This window comes from Calonectris borealis, chromosome 1 (genome assembly GCF_964195595.1).
Source record: "Calonectris borealis chromosome 1, bCalBor7.hap1.2, whole genome shotgun sequence".
NCBI lineage: Eukaryota > Metazoa > Chordata > Aves > Procellariiformes > Procellariidae > Calonectris > Calonectris borealis.
The window spans coordinates 153,804,232-153,822,094 of NC_134312.1; the positions used below are offsets into that span (position 1 = coordinate 153,804,232).

The window sequence follows — 17,863 nt, forward strand, 5'->3', positions numbered from 1 at the left end:
CTCAGCAGAGGGGCGGCGGGGCCGGAGCCAGCAGGCAGGCAGGCAGGCAGGCAGGCAAGGCCCTGCCCGCCCCATATGCATAATCTCTGCTTTCCCTCCCGCCGCCCGGGCAGCGGGGGTCGGCTCCCACCGCTCCCCCACGCCCCTCGCTGCAACCGCCCCCGTTCACGCCAGCCCTCCCCTCCGTGCCCGGCTCGGAGCTCTGCAAGACCGTGTCCTGCCACGTTTTCTGTTTCGTCTCCTCTGCCTCTCTGTTGGCCTTGCCTCTCCGGAAGTGACTTTTCAGCCAAACCAGCTTTGCTGTCCGACTCCTCTCCCCCTCAGTTGTCTGAAACCACTTGCCGCAGACCTCAGTTTCCCCCCGGCAAGCAGCATCCACCCCTAACCTCAGCACCAACCCACGGAGACTCGCTTAATCTTGACCCGTACCCCTCACTCCCTGCCTGCCGCCCCCGGGTGCCCGCCCTTCCCGGAGGGAAGTGTCTCCCAGGCGCGCCATGCCCATCTCCTTTAGCTCGCCTTTTGCTCGGACAACGTGCACACAGGTGCTCGCTGGTGGTCGTGCGGTAGCGCCGAGCCACCGAGCATCCTCGCTTTGGGAGGGGTGTGTTTTCTGGAAGAGAAGGGGCCAAAAAGCCGCGAGGTGGAGGGATCGCTTGCTTTCCCACCCCCAAAAAAGTTACTGTGTGTCTTCCCCCCCCGCCCCGTGCAGTGTCTGCGTGCGTGGGGTGTGAGCGGCACGGCGGAGCGGCGGCGCCGGTGCCCCGCGGGGCGTGGAGCGGCGGCCGAGGCGCCCACCCGCCGCTGCCGGCCCCGCTCGGCGGCCCGTCGGGGGGCGGCTCCCCTCCCACCCCCCGCCCCCGGTAGCCGTGCAGCAGATGGCCTCCGGTCCGGGAGGGCGGCCTGCGCCCGCCCGCCGCTGAACGCATGACTGGAGCCGGGCTTTGCTGTCGCCAGGAGCCCCGCGGTCCAGCCCGGGAGGGTCCCGTGTGGAGTTCAAGACCGGCCTTTCCCGGCTGACAGCAACGCGCTTGTTTTTCCCAGCTATCTGGGTCCGGCCCACCTCCCCCCGCCCCGCGCCTCTCACGCCAGGATCCCCCCTCTTCCCTTCTCTCCTGCTCGTCGGTGAGGGGCCAGAAGGCTGCGGCCGGGAGACGGGGCGCACCGCCGCATCCTCCCGACCGCTGCGTCCTCCCCACCGCCACCCGCTGCAGCTCCCTGCCCTCCCGCTGGGACCGCTCTTCCCAGCCCTCCCCCCCCTACCCCCCCAAAGTCTGTGGCGTCTCCCTTCTTCCAGGAGCCGGGCCGGGCCCTCCCCCACCAGCTTCCCGCTCCGCGGGGGGCTCTGGTTTCGCTGGCTGCCCAGCCGGCCGCTGGCTTGCAGCGGGAGCCGTCGGTGTTCCGCTGGGTGATTGTAAACGGGTTTGACTGGCCGTTGATCTCGGGGTCAGGACTCTCCTCGCTAATCCCTCGCTCTCCAAACACCGGCCCCCCTCCTCTCCCCCGCGGTCTCCCTCCCTTTCTCTCCCCCCCGCCCCTTCACCCCCGTCTTCCTCTTGCATCATTCATCTGCAGCCCCTCCGACGGCACCTCGCTTCGTGGGGCTGCAGCTCGCAGACACCCACGCACACCCCGCGAACTATACCCGGCAGGCCCACTGCTCCACGCCCCGGGGGTCTTGCTTAGCGAGTAGGAGCCTTCCCGCAAGATCAGCCCCCTGCACACTCACACGGACATACTGACACACGGACACACGGACAGATAGACACGCTCTGACGCTGCCCACCCCCACGGGGCTGCCCCTTCCCGGCGCGTTGCTGAGCATGGGAGGGAAGGGGAGAGTCGGTGCTTGCCGGGGGGAGCAGGCAGAAAGTGTGCCGAGGGGGGGGACGGCGCAGAAAAGGGCCCGCGGGGGTGTCCGTGAGTCCCCGGGAAAGGCGGGGGCGTCGCGGGGCGCGGGAAGCGTCGGCGCCCGGCCCGGGAGCGCATCCCCTCCGGCTAACGCGTCAGACCCACGGGCAGCTGCCAGCTCGCGTGTTTTAGCTGCGTTTTACTCTACAGCAACGCTCAGATTAGCTGTTTGGTTTGGTTTTCGGCGGTGTGGAGTGGTGTTTCGTGGGGTTTTTCAAATTTTTTTTTTTTTCCTTCCCTGGCAGTTTACGCATGATAATAAAAAACTGTAACCGCGTCAGGCGTTCAGGTGCCTCCGGCCTGATGCTGCCTGCGTGTGGCGCACTTGGGAGGGAGGATCCTCCCCTCCCTCCCGCCCTGCCAAGGGGCATCTCGGGGGACTTCTTGCCCCGCTGTGGCCCCCCGAGGGCGTTGGGGCTGCGTCCTCCCGGCCCCCTGTGCAGATTTCTAGAGCCGTCCCTCTTTTTATCTTCACGGGCAATTCCACGTGTCCCCCCCCGGCTCCGTTGCTCCCAGAGGCCCGGAGCCGTCCCATCGACGCCCCCCCGCCGCCCCCCTCCGGGCTTGCTGTGGTGTGACTCCAGTTGAAGGCGCGGAGGAGTGGAGCTGGAGGGAAAGGCTTTTCCCCGGGGCCCAGCGCCACTCCTACGAGCTCAGCAAGCCACGCACGGAAAGAGGAAGGAGGTGGGGAAGGAGGGGAAAAAGAAAAAAAAGAAAAAAAAAAAGGAAAAAAAAAAAAAAGGACAATCGTTAGGAAAAGAGCTGTGGAGTTCAGGCCAAGTTTGCGTTTTGGCTCGAAGTTTGGAGCGGATCAAACCTGTTATCACTCAGTGCCTCCTGTCCTCCTGGCTCCTCTGCCGCCACCCCCCTCCCGAGGCAGAGGGATCCTCCGGCAGAGCGGTGACCGGGGCGGGGGGCGCGGTCCGGCCCGCGGGGGCCTGACCCCAAGCCCCCCACGCTACATGCAGCCTAACTCCGCAGAGAGAGCACCTCCGCCCCGTTGCCCTTCGCCTTACTCCCCGGATTTTCCTTCTTTTTGCTGAAAACGAGATACCTTAGCTTTTTTTTTTTTTTTTTTTTTTTTTAGTTCTTCCACATAGGTGATTTTAATAGCTCTGTCAATCATGTAATAGGAGGAACATTTCACACAATTTTAGATGTAATGTACTTAAACCATAAATCGCTTAAACCTATTCTTAGTTTTGCATATTCAATTATTCTCTTATATATAACCCGCACAGTAAAAAGCCCGAAGATCGAATTATTTTATTGTACCTAAACCCAACTCGTCTGCCTAGCAAAGTTGTTTTAACATTGTTTGTATACCCAAACGTGAAGTTTAACTCAAATTAAACTTAAACCGTAAACAGTAAACGTCAAACAGCAAAAAATTTTAACCTTATGGTGTTGGGGGGGGTTGAGGGGGGGTGTTGGACATTCGCAGAGGGGATTGTATTTCTTTGAAAGGCGGGCTGAGAATATTCGAAGCTTATTTGAATATAGCCGAGATTGGGTCTGTTTAATCCCCTTGTGTTGAAAGTGCAGGTATTCCTATTATTCTAGGCATAACGCCATTGAGCCGCTAAATTGTGAGGGGAGGAGGGAAGACTCGTTAAAAGGAGCTCATTTAGAGAGCCGTAATATTTCTCTTTTAAGCACTTCCCCTAGTATTTCTGTCGTTTGGACGCGTACAGATGTTTATTCGCTTTTCTCCCTTGACCGCCCCAATCCGCCTGTTCCATTAGTCGTGTTCAGCGATATAGGATCGTCTCGCCGGGATTTTTCTCTTCTGTATTGTCAGTAAATGTGATTATCAATAGCTATGACCCTTAAAGAAAAGACACGTAACAAGGTTGCATCATATGTATATGCGTCTGCATGTACACACACACACACCCCCCACACTTCTCTTCGGTCATGAGGCTATCTATAGTGTGTATAGATATGTATGAGTACGTATACACATGATGGATAACGCGTTTCATGAAACAGTTCAACAGGTACTCAGCTTATTCTGCATATTTAAAGGTACACCTATTGATATTTTAAATTACACATAGACCGTGCTTGGCTGGACGGTCATAGAAGGTTTCTCACAGATTCCTGCTTTCTGTGTACGCTGTTTGTACGCTGAGCATTTCCAAAACTAGCCTGCAGACTGCCTGAACCCGCACAAGCCTCGCTTTAATAAAGGCTCAAATAGTTTAAAAAAGAAGGGGAGGGATTTTGGTTTGAAATAGACAGCTTCCATTAAAATTTTATGTTCACTTTAACGAATGAGTGATTTAAACAGAATTATCAAAATGACTCCGAAGAGTTATATGTGTCAATTGACATGTCAGCATTATAAGCATTATAGGTAAATTATAGGTAAAGCACAATCTCTAACATGGACCGAAACCGCTCCTCGTTAACCAACTAACACTTCCCCACTCCCGGATGGATGAATTACTCAATTCGCCAGCGCTAAAAGATGGTTTAAAAAGCCCTACAGCCTGCTGCGACCGACATTACCGCCCTGGAAGTTGAAAGTATTTTTTTTCCTTTGGTTTAAGCAGTTATGACTAATTTTAAAATTTATTTGCTACAGTACGATATTTAAATGCAACGCTTAATGCTGTTATTACGATCAGACGAAGTTTACAGCAAACTTTTAATTCCAGCGTATCAAAATGTACCGATCAACAGCTAGGGGGAAAAAAAAAAAAGAAAATTAAATTTCAAAGCATTGAACAACATTCTGCGACGAACGGGCACGCGTGGTTTTGCTCGGCAGCTTTCACACCAGTCGCTGAAACTGGCGCCCCAGTTCGCGCAGAGTGGCAGCGTGTGACCCCGCCGCTCCCCGCTCGCCCCCCAGGATGCTCGGCAGGGACGGAGCTGCTTTTCGGGCTTGGGGTAAACCCCAAGGACGCTTTTCTTTCCGGGACGCTCAAACCTAAGCGCTTTCGCTTTTCATGGTGTTAATTAGACGGGAAGCGGAGCGCTCGCCGGTGCCCTCGCGTCCCCCGGGGAGGCCGGAGCCCCCCAGGCCGGCGGGGACCCCGGGCCGAGCGGGGGGCAGAGGCGGCCGGGGGCGGGCAGCCCGGCCGCAGCCGCCACAGCGCCCGACCTCCCCCGAGGGGAAAGTTGTGGCCCCGGCAAGGCCAGGACCGTCAGCCCAGCCGCAAGATAAACAAAATGAACGTTCGCGGCTAGGAAGAGTAATTCAGTAAGTCGCCTTCCCTCGCAAGACGGAACGAGTATTAACATAAATCTACCTTCATCCCTCCTGATTTATAGGCATGAGGAGACACCGACATTTACTGCGGGATTGCACTTCATTCTGTTTGCCGCTCCGGTTTAAAACTTCTTCCCCATATTCTAGGTTTACCTGCTGTATTTCCAGGCACACCGTGATAAACACTACTATGTTCTCCTGTTAGGTTTTTTTTTTTAAAAAAAAAAAAAAAAACAGGTGACTTTTTCCGCTTTGAAATTTATTTAACTCAAAATTGAACGCATCCTTAGGATTTTTGTTTAGCAGAAAGGCTTTTTAGTAAACTATATACACAATCTGAATTCCCTCGTAACGCCTAAATAAAAATTATTTCACAATGCATTTACAAGAAATGATGCAAAAAGAAAACAAAACCAAAGAGAAAACAAACAAACAAAAAAATCCAGATACAATAAAGTTTTACAAAACCCAGGGAAAAAAAAAAACATTGCAGCCTCCAAAAGAAAAAAAAGTTTTATAAATAAACAAACAAATTAAAAAAAAACCAAACAAAACCCAAAAACGCAAGAACATCTACAAAAAACTTTTAAGTGTTGTTTTGGATTTGCCTTAGTACATGACTAATAAATGAGAACTGTTTCCCCATCAACTTCGAGTTAATTAGGCAATAAAAAGCCTTCGCAAGAAGCGATCCGTGACTGAAATCGTAGCGGTTCCGCGCGGTATAAAAGTTGGCATCGCCTGCAACTTTGTGTGATTATTATTGATATTTTTTTGTCTTTTCGCCGCCGTTTTTTTTTTTTCCTTTCGCTTTCTCTCTCTCTCTCTCCCCTCTTTTGCAAATAAACGCTCTATGTCTCTTGGGTGAATGATAAATACTGTACAAAAAGTCTCGATAAAACACAGAAGTTCAGTCTAAAACTAGTTTCATAAACTAGTCCTTCTAAAAAAAAAAGGTAAGTAAAGCAACCGTTACCTTTTTTCTCTCTCGTTATTATTATTATTATTTATTATTATTATTACAAGAACATCAAAACATTTCTTTTCTGTACAAAAAGGAAGGAAGAAAGAAAAGAAAAAAAAAGAGAGGCGGGGGAGGGCGGGAGGGAAGGGGAGCAGGGGGCAAAAATAAGAGGGGGCCGGGGCCGGGGCCGGGGCCGGGGCTTGGGCGGGCGGCCGGCGGCTGAGCGTGCGGTGGCGGCGGCGGCGGAGCGCGCAGTCCTGCGGGGCGGCCCGCGGCCGGAGCCGGAGCCGGGGCCGGTGGCGGAACCGGTGCCGCTGCCCGCGCCCGCGCCCGCCTCCGCCGCTCCCGGCGCCGGTGCCGGCGGCCGGCGGGGGCTCAGATGTGCGTCAAGGGGACGGTGCCGTTCACCCCCGTGCTGGCGCTCTGGTAGTGCTGGGGCAGGGAGTGGAGCCGGCTCTGGGCGGCGGCGGCCGCCGGATCCCCGCCTTCCCCGGCCGGTAAGTACATGCTGATCATCTCCCGCAGGTCCCCGGGGCACGGGGCCCGCGAGTGCGAGGTGACGGGCGGGCTCACGCTGGGCTCCGACTTCACCAGCGAGCCCAGGGCGCCCAGCGCCCCCGAGGAGGCGGCCGCCGCCGCCGCCGCTGCCGCCGCCGCCGCCGCCGAGTTCTGGTGGGGCTGGGAGCCGTAGGGCAGGGCGCCGTAGCCCGAGGGCGAGGCGCTCATGTAGCCCTGCGAGTTGGAAATGGGGCTGTACTGCAGGGCGCCCATGTCGTAGCGGTGCATGGGCTGCGGGTTGTGCGGGTGGTGCGGATGGTGGGGGTGCGGGTGATGCGGGTGCCCCCCGCTGCCCGGGTGCTGGCTGTAGGCGAGCTGCGCCTCCTGCATCATCGCCGCCGCCGCCGCCGCCGCCGCCACCGAGCCCGGGTAGGCGCCGTTGGCCCAGCCGTTCATGTGCGCGTAGCCGCCGCTGGCCGTGCCGCCGGGGCTCTCCAGCCGCTGCCCGACGCCGCCGGGGCTGACGCCGACGCCCATGCCCACGCCGACGCCGGCCGGGCCTCCCCCGGCCGAGCCGGCGCTCAGCAGCCCCCCGGCCAGCGAGTACTTGTCCTTCTTGAGCAGGGTCTTGGTCTTCCGCCGGGGCCGGTATTTATAATCCGGGTGCTCCTTCATGTGCAGCGCCCGCAGCCGCTTCGCCTCGTCGATGAACGGTCTCTTCTCGGCCTCCGACATGACTTTCCACTCGGCCCCCAGGCGCTTGCTGATCTCCGAGTTGTGCATTTTGGGGTTCTCCTGGGCCATCTTCCGCCGCTGGCCCCGCGACCACACCATGAAGGCGTTCATGGGTCTCTTGACCCGGTCCTGGTTCGCTTTGTTCCCCCCGCCGCCGCCGCCGCCGCCGCCGCCGCCGCCGCCGCCGCCGCCTCCCGCGCCGGTCTGCCCCGAGAGGTTCGTGGGGGCCTGGGCTCCGCCGGGGGAGTGCAAGTCCGTCTCCATCATCATGCTGTACATTCAAGTAGCTTTTTTATTTTCCACCGGCGCCAAGCGTGAAAAAAGAATCAAACATAGAGGAGCCCGGGAGGACGGGGAACGAGCGAGGCAAAACCCGTTTGTATCTAGGTAGCGACCGCCGTGCAAAAAAAAAAGGAGGAGGAGGAGGAGGAAGAGGAGGAGGAGGAGGAGGAGGAGGAGGAGGAGGAGGAGGAGAAGAAACCCGCGAGGAGAGCGATCGGCGACCCCGCGGCGGCAAACTTTCTCCCTTTTGCAAATCACTTTCGGGACTCGGCGGCGGCGGGGATGCGAGCGGCTCAAACAGGTGCACGGCAAACTTGCTGCTTCACTTGGCGCGGAGGGAGGAGTGTGCGGAGCCGTCGGCGGTGTCCTCCGCTGCCGGCGCTCCCCGGCACACGCGCGCACACCCCTCCGCTCCCGCTCTTATCCTTAACGCAGCTATTTTTTTTTTTTTGTTCTTTGCTAACTTGGAGAGAGAGGGAGGGAGGGAGGGAGGGAGGGAGGGAGCGTGTGTGACTTGCATCCGCTGATCGCAGGTGAACGGAGCAGAAGCGAGGGGAGAGCCCACCGCCGCGCCAGAAGGAGGCACACAAAAAAAAGTATTTAAACGTTAACTAAAAAAAAAAAAAAAAAAAAAAAAGCGGGAGGAGGATGGGGGGAGGGAGGGAGGGGGTGGGGAAGGAACCCAACCACAACGAGGGCCGGCCTGGCAGCCGGGGCGCGGCGGCACGGTAATTTGCTGGCGGCGGTCTCCCTCCCGCGGCCCGGGCGGGACGGGACGGGCCGGGCCGGCAGAGGAGGAGCCGCCGGGCGCGCGCGGGCGAGCGGCGCTGCAGCCATACAGGGCGCGCCGAGCCCGCCTTAAATCACCTGGCGGCGGCCAATGGGGGCGCGCCGGCGGACGGCGATTTGCATGGCGCGCGCTGAGCAGTGACGTCCGGCGGGGCGCGCCGCGCCCGGGTTGGGGGGGGCGGGCGTGAGGGCGGGCGGCGGGGTCACGGAGCGCCCCGCCCCGCCCCGCCGACGGCGCCCCCGCCTCGCGCTCCGGCCCCGGGGGCGCGGGGGGAGGGGGACGACGACACCGGCCGCCCCCTCTCCGCCGGGCATGGCTGGAGGGAGGCCTTGCGCCGCAGGTGCCCCGTCCACCCCGGGCCCGCCCGAAATTTAGACGGCCGTAGAGTGGTGTTTAGGGTAGGCTGAGGAGCCTCGGGCCGTCCGCCCCGGGCCGGGCAGCCCCCGTCGCTACTGCACCGGTGCGAGCGGCACCTAAAGACACAGTTTCCCCGGGATTTCACCCGACCTGGAGCTTTCCCCGGAGCCGCCCGGGCGGGCGGAGGCAGGCGGCTCTCCCCGGCACAAAAACTGCTCCCAGGCCCAGGCCCGGGCGCAAGGCGGAGGCTGGAGCCGGTCGTTATGCGCTTAGTCCTGGGGGAGTTAAAAGCGTCTGAGGCTAATGAAGGTACACGGAAACATGTTATATTTGTATAAAGTGCAGGCCTATGACATTTCTTCCCTGAAAATATTAGAAGACCATCTCTGTGCCATGGCTGTCCTCTGAGGTAGATTACAGTTATTTTATAGAGGGGAGAAAATGGCCCGCGCTGAAATTCACGCTCTAATCTTTAATTGCAGCTGTAGGACGGCCGCTCCGTCGCACAAACGCCCACGCGCATCAGCCGCCGCCCCCGTCGTCTTTCGCCAGGTGGAGAAAGGGACACACGGCATCCCTGCTCTTTCCCCGCTCCGTGAGTGTTAGTTTTCCTGACCCTAGTGGCCATCCAAGGGCTGGAATCACGCCGCAGCTCCCCCAATTGCTGTTATTACCGCCAGAAGTTTTCTGCAGGAGGAGCGTGCACCGTGCACAAAGCACCAGCCTCAGGCGCTGGGCTAGGATTAGACTTTCTTTTTTTTTTTTTTTTTCTTTCCCCATTTTCAACGATTCGTCATGAAATAGTGATCTCATCACGATAATCTGGGTTTGCCGAGGAGAGGAAAGCGCCTCTCTCTTCATTTCTTATGGTTGAAGGCTCGGCCTGCTTCTGGGCCGCTCGTTGGCTTCGTGGGCTGGCGGGGATGCTTTCGGGGCGGGGGGGTCTGTTCCCTTCCAATCGGCCCTAAGGGTGCAAAGAGGGATGGGGGAGTTGGTGCGGGATCGGGCCCGTGCTGTTCCGGCTGATATTTTCCCGAGCTGATGGGTTGCCATATGTGCAGGGGCAAAACAAGCGAGGCCGCTGTGATTGCTAAACGGTGTATTAAAAATATAATTGGTCGGGGTAGGAGAGGCGGGGAAGGGGAGAGAAGGTTACTGCAGAAAGGCGCATTTCCACTTGGATGGCCAAACGAAGATATTAGGAGTAAAAACCGCGAGATAAATTACATGGCTCTCACATTATTCACCCAAAGCTCAAGTGGTATTTTTTCCCTGAAATTTTATATAAAGGTACACGAAGGCCTCCTGACAAATAAATGGGACGAATCGGGCAGGAGCAACATTTTCCGGACGAGTCCCGTCGAGTCCCGTGCACCCTGAGAGCCGGCAGACCCCGTGGACTCATCCCTGGCAATGGGGGATACACCCCCGCCTTCCCCCACCCACAGGCAGGGAAACCGCGGCCGATGCTGACCCTGCCCTTTCCCGCTGCGGGGGCAGCCCCTCATCCCCAACCTCCGGGGGCTGCCCCCCTCCCGCGTTTTCTTTCAGTGTGGGGCTTCCCCCTCCTCCGTCCGCCCGGCAAATAAATACCAAGAGCCTCTTCCCTCCCCTAAAACCAGCCAAACCGCCATGAACACGGTCCTTCGGGGTGGATAAACGCGGACAGAGAGCGGAGGGCGAGAGGATGCTCTTGGCGTGAGCCCCCTTGCCTCTGCCCCAGGCGCACCTCGCTCCCCGGCGGCCGGGGGGTATACGTCGACCGGGGAGGGGCGGGTAAAAAACAGCTCGGAAGGCAGGCAGGGGCTTTTCTTCCGTGGTAAAGGTGGTGCAGGTCCCGAGTGACGGGACGAGGTCAAGCACTTTTGCGAGTGCCCTTTAACAGAGGTGTCAAGCCAGGAGTGGTCTGCGGGGGCTAGGGTGGTACAGGCGGGGGCTGCGCCCAGAGATAAGAGGTGCTTGGACTTCTCCCGGAGGAACGTGGAGTTGCAATCAGCCGGGAGTCGGGTGCTGGCGGGAATAGGGGGGTCCGGGGGTTGGGGGGATGGGGAACGGTGTGTGCGTGGATGAACGCTGCAGGGAAGCCAGAGGGGACGCGGGGAGGAGATCCTGCACGGGGAGCAGGACCGGGGAGGGCTAAAGGTCCGGCAGCAGCCCTGGCCGCCCCCCTGGCCCGTGGAGGGGCGGGTGCCACCTGCTACCGGCTGCGGCGGGACGGCCGCCCCCTAGGGGCGGGGGTCGCCCGCCGCGGGCCCGTCTGGCTCTGTGCCCGCCGTGCCCCCGCCGTGCTCGGCCCCGAGGGCGAGGAGGGGGCAGAGGGGCGGCGGGGCCGAGCCGGGCGCCCCGGAGCAGGCAGCGATCGCCGTCTGCTGGCTGCCGCCGAGCCTCCCTCGCCCCCGCCCCGGGCCGGGACCGGCGAGCGCCAGCCCGCTCCGGGGAGATGCCGTGGGGAGATGCTCGGGGGAGATGCTGGCTGATCCCCCGCCAGCCCCCTCTGAAACGCGGGGCGGAGCGGGGAGGGGGGTGTCGCTTGCACCCCTCTGGCACTTTACTGCAAAACCCGCTTGGCCAGCGCGAAATGCAAACCGCTCCCTCGCTGCCGGGGAGCCGTCACCTGGGCCAAAGCGAGCAACCGGGAGGCAGCAGGGAGGGCAGGCAGGGGAGGGAGGGGAAGCCCCTTCCCGCCGCGGTGAGTTGGCGTCTCGGGGATCACGGTTTCGAACACGAACTGCTACCCAGCCGGGATGGGATGGGGGAAAAAGGGCGCCTGAATAAAGTCTCGCTTTCTTTTCCAGCACCAACAACTGTTTGAGGGATCCTACAGCCCCAGTCCCAAATCAGCTACAGGCTCTCTCTGTGTGTTTTGTTGTCTTTTCCCAGCTTGCTGGGTAAAAGCGTTTGGAGAATCTCTGGAGCTTTCGAGTAGGGGCTCACCCTGTGAACGGTACTCACACATATAATTCAAATTTCACAGCTGACCTGCTCTGAAAACCTCAATCAGCTTCTAATTGAAGGGAAAACAAAATATTGCTTCCCTACAGCAGAGCTAACGATTTAATCATTATATCAGACATTATAGCTTTTAATTAGGCTAATGCTGATACTGTATGGAAAGAGATAATTCAACACAGTTCTTGATGAATTCTGTAATTGGGTTAACGGAGGAGCAGTTGGGGGAAGAGCCGTCAATATTCAAGCTGCGTTTATAGCCACCAGGTTTATGAATGAAAGGGAAGGGGAGAAAAGGAAAGGGGGGGGGAAGGAAAAGGCTAAAATTCCCTGACGAGAAATGTCTCCCCCCTTCGCCCAGGAGAGCCGTGCCAACCAACGGGAAGCGTGACGAGGGTAAGGGCTGTCCTGCCTCCGCCCCGGCGCGCCCCGCTCCCGGCCGCCGCTCCCGGACGCCACGGGCTGTCGCGACAGCAGCACGACCCGAGCGGCGGCCCTCGCTGCGGCTCCCCGGGGTGGCTCGGTGGGCTGGCTCGGCTCCCAGGCCGTTTTCCCTGTATTTCCCCCCAAACCGACGGGTCGCCCCCCGCCGCGCTGGGAACACGCGAGGAAGGAGCAGCCCGGGCCACCGGTCCTGCGGGTGTGCCCCAGGGCAAAGGCGAGGACACACCGAGGGTGGCTACGAGACGGGGCCGAAAGGTTTCTGAAGTCCCAGCGAGAGCAGGCAGGGGCCCTCCGCGCCCGGGGCCGGCAAGGCTGGCGCCGGGGCTCGGCTGCCGGGAGCCGCCCGCCCTGCGGGGAGCGGGCGCTGGGGAGGGGGCGCGACACGGAGCACAGGGGTGTGCTCAGGGCCAGTCTGCGCTGGACAAAATCAAAGCGTCCGGAGGGCATCCGGCTGCTCCGTGTAGGTACTTCCATTTATTTATTTATTGTGTCAGATAAGACGGCTGGAGCCGTTTTTCTAATGGAATTCTGCATCACACACACCCCCCACACCCCCCCAGTATCGATAAATCGCCCCTTTCCGAAGAGTTTGTGTATTTTTTGTTTTCACTCCTTCCTTTCTAGTTTTTACTGGCTTTGAGAATGGGCTATATATTTTCGTTGCGCCTAAAAGAAGTAGTATCGATCTCCCCGCCCGTTTGATCTCCGCTGCAGCCGGCGGCCGCCCCAAAGCGACAGCGGGTCCTGGCTGGCGGGTGGGCCGCCGGGGCCGGAGGGAGGGTGCCGCCTCCCAGCAGGGCTCCCGGGGCCCACACTGCAGGAGGAACGGCGAGGCGCACCTCGGCGGGACGACGGGACGGTCAGCCCGCGCCCAGGAAGAGATTTCCTTCCCCCTCACCCTCCCACCCTTGCAGGATATACCGAGTGCCTCCTCGCCTTGAAACGGTCCCGATCCTTAGCCTGGTGGGAGTTACGAATCGCTAGAGAAAGCAGAATCGGGTCTTAAGGAAGTTTTGCCAGCAGCAGCATTTTCTAAAATGTTTGTTTATGTTGTGTATTAGCTCGACTTCCAGCACAATATTGTCCCGAAAGAGGAATATTCTGTATTGTGATCTATCCTTGTCTTATTTTGTCAGTAATTACAGTAAAATTAAATGGGTCATTGATAACATTCCAATGACACAACCCCCTGTAATTAACAGGCTGAATACACCTTTTTACATTACACAAAAGTTGTAATTTTCAAGTCTGTTCAGATTTTTTAGGTTTTTTTAATTGTTATTACTAAGGCATACGCCGGGAATATGTGCTAATCAGATGGCAATACATCTCGCGGGAGATGAGGGTTTGCACTGTCTTATTTTCCAGGTTTTGGGTTTTCCATCTAAAGGGATGGCCAGACCTTTTACTTTTTACAAGATGCGTTAATCGAGAGCCCCTGTAGACAAAAAAATACCCACCCAGCAATTTACTTTCTACCATAAGGAAAATATTTTGAAAGTATAGTTTTGTAAAGGCAAACTTTTAAAGAAAAAAGAAGAGCTGCGGGGATGGAGAGCTGTCGGACTGGTACGACACGGGAGTTATTATGAAGTTAATCTTTAAAATTGCGCTGTTGAAATGTCAGTCACGAAAGAAGAGCTTCACAAGCCAAAGTGCGGCATCCCACTTACAGCAGGGCAACCTGGCTGTTTATGTCTGTGGCGCACCACTTGGAGAAGTGGGGTTTAGAATACCAGAAAGGAAATATTTCTGGTTTGCATCCTCGTCAGTTATCCCCAAATTGCAGAGGCATCATTCGGGGCAAGTCAGAATGAGTTTGTGTAAAAAATAAACGAGGAAAGAAAGAAATGAAATCATATAGAAGCTTCTTTCTTGCAGGCCATCCTGTTATTGCAAATTAGATTAGCTACACAGGCTTCAATATAAACATGACATGAGGTTCACAGGAGAGCGAAAGTATCATCCACTCCAATCTCTCCTTTCATCGAAACATCCTCCACAAATTACATCTTCTCCTTTAATACACTTTTCAATGACATTAAAACATCACTTTGACACGATTTCAAACCTTTTCAGTCGCATCCAGTGCTTACTTCAGAAAACAGCAAACAAGAGGGGAAACTAGAAACATCTAAATAAGCTCAGACCGCCAGTCTAGAAATTAAAGGTGCCCAGAGGAAACACATGATCCTCTTGCTCCATCCAGCGCAGCACTCTGGCCGTGGGGAGGCGGATAACGAACCCCGGAGAGGCGAGGAGAAAAACCCGGTTTCCTTCCGACCAGCTGGAGATACCGACTGCTTGCCCGGCGCCGGGATTCAGTGCTTATTTGCCTTTTGGAAAAGGGGTGATTTTCACAGACCTGTTTTTCACCAGATCACTGACTGATACTTCACATTACCCTCACACGGATTCCCTGGTATCACCGTAAGGCGGGATAATAACACGGCTACCGGCACCTTCAGCAAATAAATATTTTATAGCGCTGTCCCTGGCAAACCTGAAAAAAGTGCTGGGGTGTGGGGGGGTGTGTGTGTGGGGAGGGCAGGCCGTTCACAGACTCCCGTTTAGGGAAAAACAGCGCTTGCAACTTTCTAGGGCTACTGTTTGGCTGCACCCCCAGCCTGCCCCGGCCCGCAGCGGTGCAGGGCGGCGGCCCCCGCCCCCGGCCCGACCCCTCCTCCCCCGGCCCGACCCCTGCCCTCCCCCTCCCCCCGCCACGGGATCCCCCTTTCCCGAGGGGGATGTGTCAACTTCTGCCACGGGGGCTGCGCAGCCGGGCGGCCCGCGGCAGGCAGGGGGTGGCGGCTGCCCCTGGGGCCCACAGCGGCCGCTCTGCCCCTCCGCGGAGCCGAGCCCGGGAGCAGCCGGGGCTGAGATGGGGCGCGCTGAAATGCCGGGGCAGCCTGGCTTGGTGGGAAGGCAAACAAGAAACGGTAGTTTGGCATCTTACTCGCCTGCTCGATACTGTACATTTGGGGACAATTTGCACCCTCACCCTCCCCCACCCCCATCCATCCATCCATCCATCCATCCATCCATCTACAACCCCCCATCCCCCCCTTAACAAAGAGGCTTTCAAACCATAACCTTTTATGGCAGCCTGCGGGAATCAATGCGATAAAACGGGTTTTTAATGGGTTAATTGACTGGAGCCGCTATCATGTTTAAACACCTGTTTCTGAAAAGAGATTCAGCCAAAACCCGTCCCCTCCCTGATCGATAGATGCACAGCCTTGCTCCATTGCCTGTTGATCGACCCCAAACACCACCGGCAAATAGGAAAGGAAAAATCAATTTCACCTTTTAAGCATCCCGATACTTTATGGCAATAGGGGGAAGCTGTACAACCACCTTGGAGCTGGGGAGGGAGGGTAAGACACCGGGTCGGACCGCTCCAGGTAGCCCTAACCACTGGCAGTTTCTTTTCGCCGGGACTTTACTTCGAGAGGCTGGGCACAGCCTCCCCGTCGAAAGGTCCCGGCAGCTGTCACCTTCACATGGGACCGGTTCCGGGGATCCCCCGTTCCCTGGGAAGATGGAGCCGGGCTCAGCCCGGCCACATTAGCAATGCTAAGAGCCCATGTGAATGCTCGCTCCGAGGGGCAGGGATTAAGCAGGCATTAGTTGTAATAGCCGAGGGCTGCTCTGCCTATTGATTTCCCTTTTTTTGGCAGCATTAATACAGCCAAGCCCGTCGGTCAGTCACAGCGAAATTGATTCTTTGCCCAAAACACCTTTCGCTAAATGGCACGCGCGCACCGACATGTGAATATTTGAACGTGTAACCGGAGCGAGCGCTGCGCGCTCGGGAGGCAGCGTCGGGCGCCGCCGCCCCCGGCGCCCTCCCCGCCCCAGCCCGCCCGCAGCCCCCGGCCCCGGCCGCCGCTTCCCTCCCCCGCCTCAAAACCCAGTGAGGCGTCTTCCTCGGGAAGGCGGAGGGGGGCAGCCCAAAACACTGTCGTCTCCCCCCCCCTCCGCCCCCAATCCGTGTCACAGCCGATAACCCAGTGATTGCAAACGGCTCTTCCCTCCTTGCAGCAAAAGTAACTCGGAAGCCCTCCCCTCGCCGGCTTCCCCTCCTCCCTTCCCAAGACAGGGTGAAGACCCCCTCAAAAGTTAGAGGCACACTTACAGTTGCTCTTCCAGCTCCAGCCTCCTCCCAACATATCAGCTCAAGGGGCAGCCTTATTATTATTATTATTATTATTATTAATTTTTTTTTTTTTCCCTCTCCTCTAGCCTAGCTCACACCTTCCTCCGACCGTGCCCGGGCAGGTGCAGGGCAGCGCGACCCGGCCGAGCGCGGCGGTGCGGCGGGGCCGGCGAGCACTCCTCCTCGCCCCTCGCCCAGCCGCAGCTCCCAGGCGGCTGTGCCCGAGCCACGAGTGCCCGGCGACACACGCACACTCACCATCCGCGCGCTCTCTCTCTCTCTCTCGCTCTCTCTCTCTCTCCCACACACACACACACACGCACACGCACACACACCCCCCCTGCACGGGAGAGGGGGAGAGCGGGAGAGCGAGAAGAAAATGAAATTTATTATTGATAGAAAAGACTTTAAAGACAATTTCAAGTTATTGTTTCGGTCTGGAGAGAAAAGAAAAAAAAAAGAAAAGGAAAGGGGAAAAAAAAAGGAGAGGGGCTTTTCTCCCCACCCCAACATAATGAAACGCCTTTTGTGTAGCACCGAACAATACCAAACAAGTATTCTAATAAATAGCCACTTTTTTGTTCCGTCGCGGCAGTGAATAGAATTGAGCAGTTGGTTTGAGAGCAGCTGGAGCGCCGCGCCGAGCGGGGAGGTGGAGCCCGGAGCCTTCCTCCTCTTCCTCTTCCCCTCTCCCTCTCTCACACGCACTTTCTCCCCTAACCTTGCCTTCCTCCCTCCCCGCTCCTGCTGGGCCGCTCTCCCCTGACACTTTCTCCGGGGGAGATGCTTCCGGAAGGGAAGAGCCACCCCCAGGTGCTGCTCCCCGCACCTGTGCGGCGCGGTGACCGCCGCGGGGCTCCCCCCGCCTCCGCCCGTCCCTCGCCGCGTCCGCCCCGGCCGCCCGCCGTCCCCGCCGCCGTCCCCCCCGCCGTGCCCTGCCGGTCCCCGGCAGCTCGGGACCGCGAAGGCTCCGAGCTCGGCCAGACCCTCCTTTGTTGACAATAAACTTGGACTTCCCAGGGAGGCTCAGACACCCCCCCCCCCCCCGCCCTCTCGCTCCCCCTCTCTCCCTGCCTCCCCTCGCTTTCCCCGGGATGGAGCTGGGCTTTGTCAGCCTTCCCCGCTCCGCCCGGGATCGCTGCGGAGGGTCCGCACCTTCTCCGCGCTGTACCGCTCCCTGCGATAACCTCCCCTTTCCTAGGCAGCGCCGTTAGTTTTCTTCCTGCATTTTTTTTTTCTCCCCTTAATACTCTTTTCCAGTCCCTTTCTATCAACATGACAACCGCTCTAAGAAAGACAGTCGATAGAGGTTATTAAAATGGACACAAATCAGCTAAAGATTTCCAGGTAAAGCTGAGAGCAACCCGTTTTCTGTTCCGCTCTGGCTGCGTGAGGGTGTGTGCCTGCCCGTGTGTGCCGGGAGGAGGGAGGTGTGTGCCGGGGAGGGAGGAGGGGGGCAGAAGGGGATGTTTTTGCCCGCTGCCGGGGCTGGCGGTAGCGGCCAGGCGGGTCGTGGCTGCCTTTACCCCGCGGGGGGCGGGGAGGACCAGCCGC

At 58.1% G+C, this 17,863-nt stretch overlaps 1 protein-coding gene and 1 long non-coding RNA gene across 2 annotated transcripts in view; both read right to left on the reverse strand.

Moving 5' to 3' along the window:
* LOC142076664 (uncharacterized) overlaps positions 1 to 16,559 on the reverse strand; it is a 52,153-nt gene extending 35,594 nt beyond the window's left edge. The window contains exon 1 of the long non-coding RNA XR_012671273.1: positions 16,289 to 16,559. This is a non-coding gene — a long non-coding RNA (uncharacterized LOC142076664). The remainder of the gene's footprint in view (positions 1 to 16,288) is intronic.
* On the reverse strand, positions 1,733 to 7,607 carry SOX1 (SRY-box transcription factor 1). The gene has a single exon (XM_075138870.1). It carries the CDS (start codon positions 7,605 to 7,607, stop codon positions 6,471 to 6,473), a length of 1,137 nt encoding a protein of 378 aa, XP_074994971.1. The 3' UTR covers positions 1,733 to 6,470.
* Positions 16,560 to 17,863: the final 1,304 nt, after the last annotated feature.